We start from the raw sequence: 10,213 nt of genomic DNA, 5'->3' as shown, positions 1-10,213 counted from the left end.
ATGTTAACCATGTGACTAAGCCAACTTAGCTAATCATTTTTAGCAGTTATGCTAACTAGCATGTTAACTATGCTAACCATGTGACTTAGCTAATCATTTTTAGCAGTTATGCTAATTAGCATGTTAGCATACTAACTATGCTAACCATGTGACTTAGCTAACTCAGCTAATCATTTTTAGCAGTTTTGCTAACTATGCTAACTAGCATGCTAGCATGCTAACTATGCTAACCATGTTACTTAGCTAACTTAGCTAATCATTTTTAGCAGTTATACTAACTATGCTAACTAGCATGTTAGCATGTTAACTATGCTAACCATGTTACCTAGCTAACTTAGCTAATCATTTTTTTAGTTTTTGCTTTAAAAATCTAACATGCTTAACATGCTAACTATGTTAACCATGTTACTCAGCTAACTTAGCTAATACTTTTTAGCAGTTTTGTTAAAAATGCTAACAATGTTAGCAATGCTAACATGCTAACTATGCTAACCATTCTAACTAGCTACAGAGGGTAGGAGTCATAGTTGATGATAAGTAACAGTTACAATGGCTGAACAGTTAAAAAGTTCAGTAGTTTAAAGGGTTAAATTGTTTAACAGTGAAATATTGTAGTGAGGACTTTTATTTTGAAACAGTTTTTGGCAGAGGAAGCAGTTGAACAGGATGTGTAGTCTTAATAGGGCCAGTTTGTATGCTTAAAGCCTGAGACTGGCAGTTGATCCAGGTGGCCTGAACACCTGCAATAGGATTCTAATTGCTTAACGGCCGTATTGTGATGTCATAATCATTACATTACATTACATTACATTACATTACATTTGGCTGACGCTTTTTTAACCAAAGCGACTAACAACATGGTAAACAGTAAGTTTTAGAACAATTCTCACAATTTTAGGACAGTTTAAAAAAAACACATTAGAGTACAGTAAGAATAAGTGCGTCGGTGAGTGCTGTATTTTAACAGTTACTTGTCAGTTTAAAGGCTGGTGAGTGCTAGGATCAGTAAGACTTGTTGTACGTGATCATAATGTTAAGTCAATGGGGATATTTTTATTAGTTTTTAATTAATAGTTTAAAAAGTATAAAAGTTACAAAGATGAAAAATACAAAGCCCACATGTCCTAAGTAAGACCTATGCAACATAGTTTGAATGAAGTTTCTACGTTAAACGGTTTAAGCTGCATTAACTGCGTTAGAAGAAGAAGAAGAAGAAACAACCACCTATCTGTCACCTATGTAAACAACCTAACTATCTGTCAAACTGAACATAATTTTGGGTTATTTGGTTTTTATTACTAGGCTAACCATGTTACTTAGCTAACTTAGCTAATCATTTTTAGCAGTTATACTAACTATGCTAACTAGCATGTTAGCATGTTAACTATGCTAACCATGTTACTTAGCTAACTTAGCTAATCATTTTTAACAGTTATGCTAACTAGCATGCTAGCATGCTAACTATGCTAACCATATTACTTAGCTAACTTAGCTAATCATTTTTTGCAGTTTTGCTAAAAATGCTAACTAGCATGTTAGCATGCTAACTATGCTAACCATGTTACTTAGCTAACTTAGCTAATCATTTTTAGCAGTTATGCTAACTATACTAACTAGCATGCTAACTATGCTAACCATGTTACTTAGCTAATCATTTTTAGCAGTTTTGCTAAAAATGCTAACAATGTTAGCAATGCTATCATGCTACTATGCTAACCATGCTAACTAGCTACAGTGGGTAAGAGTCATAGTTGATGACAAGTAATAGTTACAATGGCTGAACAGTTAAAAAGTTCAGTAGTTTAAAGGGGTAGTTCAGGATTTTGGACATAGGACCTCATTTCCAAGTAAGCAAGTGTGATATTTATCAGTGGAGACCGTTTTCAACACGTTTCATCCAATCCTTCTAATTGCAGAGTTAAGTAGGTGCTAGGCTAAGCGCAAGTCAGCGGTATGTGCTAGCCTGCCACTAAAAACAGTCTTACCCACTCCAAAAGTACACCCAAGGCAAATAAATTATAGCCCAGACTATCGATGTAAATGTCTGTATTGATAGTTTTATTTCTAACATTATTCTATCCTTGCATTTCAACGATCGCATTACATTTTGAGGGACTAGTGTCTTAGCAGCGGCGGAATTATACTTGCTCCAGTTAGTAGTACTGCGCCAAAAAGTAAACAGTAAAGCGCACTCCAATGGGGATACCTAGTAGTAGCCTTGGTAATATCAGTCCGCCGCTGAGATGCAAAATGACTACTAACAACTTCAGGGAACAAAGTATAACTATTCCAACGCGATGCAAGGGTAGTTGTATTTCTTACACTATTCTATCAACACAGACATTTACATCGATTGTCTGGAATTTGCCTCGAGTGTCCTTTGGAGTAGGTAAGACTGTTTTTAGTGGCAGGCTAGCACATACCGTTGCGCTAGCCTAGCACCTGCGAACTCTGCAATTAGAACGACTGGATGAAACGTGTTGAAAACGGTCTCCACTGATAAATATCACACTTGCTTACTTGGAAATGAGGTCCTATGTCCAAAATCCTGAACCACCCCTTTAAAGGGTTAAATTGTTTAACAGTGAAATATTGTAGTGAGGACTTTTATTTTGAAACAGTTTTTGGCAGAGGAAGCAGTTGAACAGGATGTGTAGTCTTAAAGGTGCGGTTTGTAGGATTGTTACCGAACGTTCTGTAGGCTAAAATCAAAACACTGGTGAAGGTTCTCAAGACTATGTAGACGCGAGTCTCTTCTGGGTTGCCAGATGTAGGCTAATGAAGACACACCAAATTCGATGCCACGAGATGGAGGTTTCTAACGGACATTTCTTTCTACTGTACTTGCTGCTACCATGGCCAGCGACGACGACACGGTAGGTACAATAATGAATTATCCAGTTTTCGACATTGTTTCACTGTAGCACTAGGCCTGACCCGCACGTATTTTTAGCCTGTCAGGCGAATTTGATTGTAGCCTTTCATCATCAACACAAAATCATGTGGGTCCGTCAACAAATGTGTTGCTACTGTTGTGAATGCCAGTTTGCTTTGTTATATTAGTTAGAAGGCCTCTATGCTAAACCTGTTTGCAGACACTAACAATAACATATTAGGCTACTAAGTGAGCTATACTGTTAGTGTTGAACTAGGGATTAGCATAAGCATAATATTCATCCTTGTTTCAGTCCGAAATCAGCTTTGAGCTACCAACACCGCCTCAAAGAGGTGGACGAGGAAGGGGGGGCAGAGGAAGAGGTGGCAGAGGCAGGAGAGGTGGCAGGGATGAGGAGGACAGAATCATTTCGCTCCAGACACAGAGAAGGGTTCAGACAGAGGTTTGTAGGCTAGTACAGTCTATTAGAGCTATCTACGGAAGTAGGTCTTAACATTTCAACTGAATAGATGGCTGCAACAACATGTGTGTTTGTCAAAAATAAATTAATCTTAAAGCTGTTTTTTTTTTTTTTTTTTTTTTCATTTTCAGGAACTCATTGAAAAAATGAGTGAGCTTCAGCTGCGGAAACTAGCTGGACAGCTTTTTGCACGCCAGCCAGGGTTGGTTTTTGATGCTCTGTCATCAATCAATGATTCCGTTCGGCCCCCGTCTGAGAGCTTACCTGTGGGGTGGTGCAGGTGTGGAAATTGCAGAGAGATGGCCACAGACGCGGAGAGGAAGTGTTGTGGACAAAGGCCAGCTCTCTGCATTAGTCAGACACCCCATTTCTCCCTGTACTGCCTGGAAGACGGCTATTTGCGTTTACACAGGCAGTACAGGGACGATGTCTTAGTATTTGACGAAGCAAGGGAGCCGGGGGAGGATAACCGGGAGTATAGGTATGCTGCCTACCGGCAATTCATTTTTTGGCAGCATGGGGCCTTAGGTCGGGGAAACAGAAGATCTATTCCTAGTTGCTGCATCTGGCGTATTAGAGACAAATACCCCGATCCACATGGCCAATACACTGGTTTTCTCCCTCACCTGTAACCCTCTCTGTCTATACCCTTTATATATATATATATATATATATATTTCAACTAAATTAAAATTAAACATTTACAAGAATATGGTATGTTGGCTTCTTTTAAGAGATAATATGAAAATTAACAAATACCGAACTGAATGTGAAATTACTTTTAACATATACACCTTCATTTAAGACACAGAAAAGGATTAAATGACAAAGTAAGTCAATGGCATTTTTATTGACAACTTATAGTGTATAACTATAGCATCAAAGTCTGTTCTCACCCCAACCACAGACTGTTCACCCCACTCCCCTCCGGGAGGCATTACAGGTCTCTCAGCACCCGAACCAAGCAGGTTCAGAGGAAGCTTCTTTCCTGTCTATGCACCACCTGTCTATACTTTGTATATCACATTGCACTTTTCTGCTTTTTTGCACTTCTGGTTAGACACAAACTGCATTTCATTGTCTTTGTACTTGTACTTTGCACAATGACAATAAAGTTGAATCTAATCTAATCTATAGTTTTAATTATGTACAGTATTGTGATCAAATCTAATCTATAGTTATGATTATGTACAGTATTGTGATCTAAGATAATCTATAGTTTTGATTATGTACAGTATTGTGATCAAATCTAATCTATAGTTATGATTATGTACAGTATTGTGATCTAAGATAATCTATGGTTTTGATTATGTGAAGTATTGTGATCTAATCTAATCTATAGTTATGATTATGTACAGTATGTACAGTATTGTGAGGCTCGACCCAATTCCCACGAAGGACTCAAATTTCCGGTAGCTCTGGCACTGAGGACAAAACAAAACAAACACAATAATATTATCAGAAATTGAAACAAAAGGTTTTGTTCTTCTATGAGTTAAGTAGTTGGTACCTTTCATATGTATATTTAGCTCATTACGTTCAAGAAACATGCCACTGATGTTGGCAATTGTCATAAATTTGTTGCATGCTTCATTAGTTTGCCATGCTGTACCCCTCACCTATTACACTACACTCCTTTCGGAACTACTATATAAACACTGAGAAAGGTCTTTTGTGTATTCCTTAACATCAAGACAAAAAAAAAAAAAAAAAAAGGTATGTTTGACTTACCGAGACATCTCCCGACTTGTGTTCTCACAAGTTCATCTAAGGTTGGTGCTGGCACAGGAGGAAGCAGTCCTAGCCTTCTGGGGTCATGTGGGCGAAGTGATCTCCGCCTGGGCATTCCCTTACCAGTCAGCCTCTTGTGCAGGATCCTTGCCTGCAGGTTAGGAATGTGGCCGTAGGTCTTGGCAGCCTTTACAGTGTAGACACTGTATCTTCGCGCCTGCTTTTTATAAAGTCTCCTGTATCTGAAATTAGAGACAGAACGTGCAACACAACCATTAACATTTTTTACATTTTTAACAATTTTAACCCATTTATCCTGTGTCCGGTAACCCCCCTCACTTTCCCCCAACTTTCTAAATCATTACACTATTGTTATTGCATTTCTATTTCCGTGAACATGGTTATGTAGCATAGTCATATAAAAAAGTCTAGAAATTAGTTAAGGTTAATGTGTTAAAATAGCCAAAAAAATTTATCTTACTGTTTGCTTCCGTCAGGTTTGGGAAGCTCAGGTCTGTCCAGGTGAAAATTGTAGTCCATGGCTGCCAAAATGGTCCTGGCCTCAAAGACAGGTGGTGTGTATGCTGTCCTCTTGCTGGCATACATTAGGATGTGGTTCTGGAATGATTCCAGCTCCGCTGTAGATCTTTTTAAAAAAAAAAAAAATCCATTTAAAATGTTTTCTGTTTCATTAATTTACATACTCCTTTAGAAACTATATATAACAATTACCTGAAGTTCAGATATTTGTGAACCTCCTTGAGCCATCTTTTGTTCCTCATGATGGTCTTCAGAGCCTCATGCGGTGCAGAACCTCTCGTGAGCCATTGTTTTGAGGTGTCATGTTCCTCATGGTGGCAGCCTCCTAGCACCCACGTGTGTTCATTCACCACATGGTGAGCGAGTCCAAACCACAGCTCCTTTGGTAAAATCAACAGTGTTATTGTAACAATATGTGTGTTTATGTGTATGTGTAAACATTAAATCCAATATATTTAAAAAACACTTACAAGGAAGCGCTGGTATGACCCAGCAACTTTGCAGCACCACCAAAAGTGGTTTACAATGTCCTTTAGCCAATAATTCAGGCAGGACTGGCCTCTGATTTGTGCTGCCTGTTAAGAATGTACAGAGATATAACATAGTAATACAAAGTCACTATTTTAAAAAAGGCAATACTTTGCCCTGAGTATCCCACTTACAGCATTGATCCTTTTGGCCAAGTTCTTGGCTCCATGCCACATGTCTAGGCTGTGCTGCACACCAAGGTCTTTGTATTTTCCTTTGTCTGGGCAAGAGAAGTAAATAATAATTTACAGTGGTGTGAGAAAGTGTTTTCCTCCTTCCTGATTTCTTAATTTTTCCACATGTTTGTCACACCTAAATGTTTCAGTTCATCAAACAAATTTAAATTCTGGTACACAATTCTAATCCTTACTTACTCATGAGGGCAGATATCTGAACATGGGCATCTGTGCAGACCTCAACAAGCTTCAGCTCACTGAGAAGCCCATCCATAGTCCTGATGAATGCCTCTTTCTCCATGATGACCGAGTTTCTAGAGGTTTCCCTCTTGTCAATGGTAATGACCGATATTATTGCCCTGGTGTCATTTTCCATTGCGGTGTATGTACAATACTGTGCACAGTGCCCAGGGCTGTCCATTCTTCCATCAGCTAATAAAACAAAACAGGTCATAAGAAAACATACTGTATATTAACTGAACACTATACAATATCATCGTTATCAATACTATTATATCAACCACCAAAAGTGCGCCTTACCAACAATCACCACATCTTTGTCCTGTAGATGACTTTTCATCTCCACCCTCTTCTCAAGCCAACATTCTTTGATTGTATCCACACAAAAGGTGTCCTGGATGGCAAAGTACGTGCTACGGTTCACCATTTCGATGTTCATAAACTTGAACAGCAGGGAAACTTTGGCATAGTTACTCCCTGAGAGTAGGATGTTGGTAGCCAACATGAAGTCTCCAGCCAACATGGAATATTTCACGGTGGGTTGAGAGGTCCATTTCCACACAGTATGGCCAGCAGGACAGGTCTTAAAAATAAGTTAGAGAGAAGTGTGAAGGTAAGCAAAACTTGTAAGTACTTTATGCAACTAACCAGATATTTTCCTATTTATTAAGTCTTGCAAAAAAACATTTCTGCTAAATTAACATTAATAGAGAAAAGGGCGTACAACCTGTTTGCTTACCCATTCCATAATGCTAGCTGTTCCCCTTGCTGTAATGGAAACCTCAAAGGGAGGGAGGCATGGGCAGTCTGTGTGACTGCGTGGGCACCTGTATGGGCACTGTTTAATGGGCAGCATAAGGACAGCTGCCAGCTGTTTCAAGCAGTCCTCATAGCAGATGGATGCCCGTTTTCCAATTAGGTCATCCTCAGCCAAGACCTCCAGTTGTGCGGGAAGAATGGTTGGCGGCATTGGTATATGAGCTGATGGAGGCTCAATCTCTGCATCGATGTCATGGACAACATCGCTCATGCTGATGATGGGCAGACTGTCAATGCACGATGTGGGCAGTGCTCCACCAATCCTACAGGACATAGATTGAAGCATCATCCTTAAAAGAGAGACAACTCACCCCAATATTCAATCTATATTACTCTCTGAATAAAATTCCCACAATATTGTGTTAGTGTTAGTGTTGCTCCAACTCCAGAATGTTTATGCCCTGTTTATGGTGCCTCGGCTGTCTATTACTAATAGCCTACCTTATACTAATATGAGGTACGTAATCCTCATCTTGGCTATTATCGTCCTCATCATGGCTGTTGTCGTCCTTATCATGGTTCTCATCGTCCTCTTCATCTGTCCCCCAGTCAATACTGTAACATTTAAGATTAGAAAATATACTTCAGTAATATGGCATGGGTGAGTGGGGTTGGTAATGGGTATTCCCACGGGTGTTGTTCGGCCGTAGCCACGAGGTATAATAGGCTACTAACTAACAATATATAACTAGAAGAAAACTATTCCGACTTACACACTGTTTCTTAGGTCATTGAATTCACTTTCGTCCATCATGTGTGGTTCGCTCTGGACATTCATATTATGCAAACTACATGAAAATGAATAAATGCAAAATAAACAAACAAAGGTATTAATCTCAGTAACACATCCACAGCACAAATAGCTTGATGACTAACAGAAAATGTATTTGACCAGATACCTTTGCTCTAGAGCTTCAGGTGCATCCAAGGTGCTTTCCCTCTCCAGTGATTCACATGACAGATCTCTATAGTAACCAAAATTTTCATGAGACCCACATTTAACAAGCACAGTATTATTTCAGTAACAATAATACCAATAATAAATAAACAAGATACTGACCCATCAGACGGACATATTGATGACAGTGCTGGAGCAACAGACTTCGTCCACTGTGCCTTGCTAGGGGTGGAGGTACTTGGTCCCTCATAGCTACAAAAGAATGTCACAACTTTAGTATAGAGAACTCTCACATGTGTCTATGTTTGTTTGGACTTCTTCACATGTTGTTCTGCTGGGCCCGTTTTTCCGGTATGTGCGCGCGTGTGTGTGTGTGGGCGTAATGGCCTCCTGTAGGCCTATCCAAGACTTGAGTGAAAGAGTAGTCATCTATTACTGCGAAAGAAAGAACCATCGCAGGCTTTATACTATCATTCATTACGCTAGTGAAATATAGGCGAGACTGTCCAGCTACATTGTTGTCGGTCTCCTAATAAAACGTGTCAATATAGCGATATGTAGGCCTAGCCTAGGTGAGAGGCTACATTGTTTCAATCAACACAACTCTTCGGACTCTAACATTAGCACTTGCTGGCAGGCCCAAAAGTAATAGCCTACCCCAAATTCACTGGCACCAGGCGTATGCCTAAATATTGTCTCGCCACAACTGTATCGATAAATTGACTAACGTTAACATTAGCACCGTTATCCCTAAACGGAATATCTGATCTGCAGCTAGACTAACGTTAGTTCTGCTAATTTTAACAGTTGACCTGCAGCTGCTTTAACGTTTCTCCAACCATGACATAGTAAAAACAAAAAATAGCCTACCTCTCTAACCAATGTAACATTATGTTAGCTGAAGTATGCGATTAAGATGAAGTTTACTTACCTGTCGAGGAGAAATATGGCCAGCTCTGCGTCAGACTTGATGTTTTTAGTTTGACGAAGACGTCGCCATCTAAGGAAGGCTCCTCCGATGTCCACACGGTTTCTTGTTTTATCAAACAATCTTTTGGAAATGTGTCTTGTTTTCTTTTTTGGTGGCGATAACGCCATCGACTGCCTCTCATACTCGTCCATAACTACAACCGAACTGACAGTTGTTGACAGTTGGCCTTAGAAATGTGGCAACCCAAATAGCTGAACGCGCCAGCCATTATTAATACACTATTCTAGAATTAAATCGTTCAAAACATGAACGAAAATTCCAAGAGATTCCGCCCAGTAACTCAATTTTTTTTTTTCAGTTTTACGTCTTTATAGGGGTTATGGTAATGTTGTCAAATAAGCCATTACTTCCATTCATCGCGTTTTTTTACTCTCTGACGACATATGGTGATCATTTGTGGATTGATTTATAGGCCGTTATCACGGCAGCCGAAGTAGGAAGTGAACAGCCCTGTTCCTGTGTGAGCACAGGTGTTTCTAATTAAGTGTCAGATTCGGCCACAGTTACTTCAACCAGAGGCCTCGTTAATGTTTTTAGGAACACCTGTTGTTTGCCTGCCAACAGGAAATTGAACAGCCCTGCTTCAGTTGCCCGTGGGCTGCCGTGATAAAGGCCTATTATCCACGTTTTTCCTACATACTGGACCTTTAATAGGGCCAGTTTGTATGCTTAAAGCCTGAGAATGGCAGTTGGGACAGGTGGCCTGAACACCTGCCATAGGATTCTAATTGCTTAACGGCTCTATTGTGATGTCATCAGCCCATGTTAAGTCTATGGGGAAATTTTGAACAGTTTTTAATTAATAGTTTAAAAAGTATAAAAGTTACAAAGCTGAAAAATACATAGCACTCTTGTCCTAAGTAAGACCTACGTAACATAATTTGAATGAAGTTTCTACATTAAACGGTTGAAGCTGCATTAAATGCGTTAGAAG

At 39.5% G+C, this 10,213-nt stretch overlaps 2 protein-coding genes across 3 annotated transcripts; one reads left to right on the top strand and one right to left on the bottom strand.

Annotated features, from left to right (window-relative positions):
* The first annotated feature begins 2,698 nt into the window (after positions 1-2,698).
* Positions 2,699-4,193, top strand: LOC125296755 (P2X purinoceptor 7-like). 2 transcript variants are annotated; one of them, XR_007193849.1, is made up of 2 exons: positions 2,699-2,876; positions 3,189-3,246. XR_007193849.1 is itself a non-coding variant. In XM_048246836.1 (2 exons), the coding sequence occupies exons 1-2, from the start codon at positions 2,856-2,858 to the stop codon at positions 3,986-3,988; spliced, it is 522 nt and encodes a 173-aa protein (XP_048102793.1). In that variant the 5' UTR covers positions 2,699-2,855; the 3' UTR covers positions 3,989-4,193. The 2 variants fall into 2 exon arrangements, 1 of the variants encoding a protein (XP_048102793.1); XM_048246836.1 differs by lacking the exon at positions 3,189-3,246 and adding an exon at positions 3,488-4,193.
* Positions 4,194-4,502: 309 nt separating this feature from the next.
* On the bottom strand, positions 4,503-9,758 carry LOC125296604. Its single transcript, XM_048246593.1, has 13 exons — positions 8,451-9,758; positions 8,290-8,355; positions 8,104-8,178; positions 7,832-7,945; positions 7,311-7,653; positions 6,872-7,154; positions 6,530-6,763; positions 6,290-6,375; positions 6,098-6,202; positions 5,820-6,007; positions 5,569-5,733; positions 5,088-5,329; positions 4,503-4,780 (listed from the first exon to the last, which is right to left on the bottom strand). The coding sequence occupies exons 3-13, from the start codon at positions 8,166-8,168 to the stop codon at positions 4,758-4,760; spliced, it is 1,848 nt and encodes a 615-aa protein (XP_048102550.1). The 5' UTR covers positions 8,169-8,178; positions 8,290-8,355; positions 8,451-9,758; the 3' UTR covers positions 4,503-4,757.
* Positions 9,759-10,213: the final 455 nt, after the last annotated feature.

The sequence above is a fragment of the Alosa alosa genome, chromosome 6, assembly GCF_017589495.1.
Source record: "Alosa alosa isolate M-15738 ecotype Scorff River chromosome 6, AALO_Geno_1.1, whole genome shotgun sequence".
Lineage (NCBI taxonomy): Eukaryota > Metazoa > Chordata > Actinopteri > Clupeiformes > Clupeidae > Alosa > Alosa alosa.
Note: the sequence above shows the minus strand (reverse complement) of the source record. Positions and strands in the feature narration are given on the sequence as shown.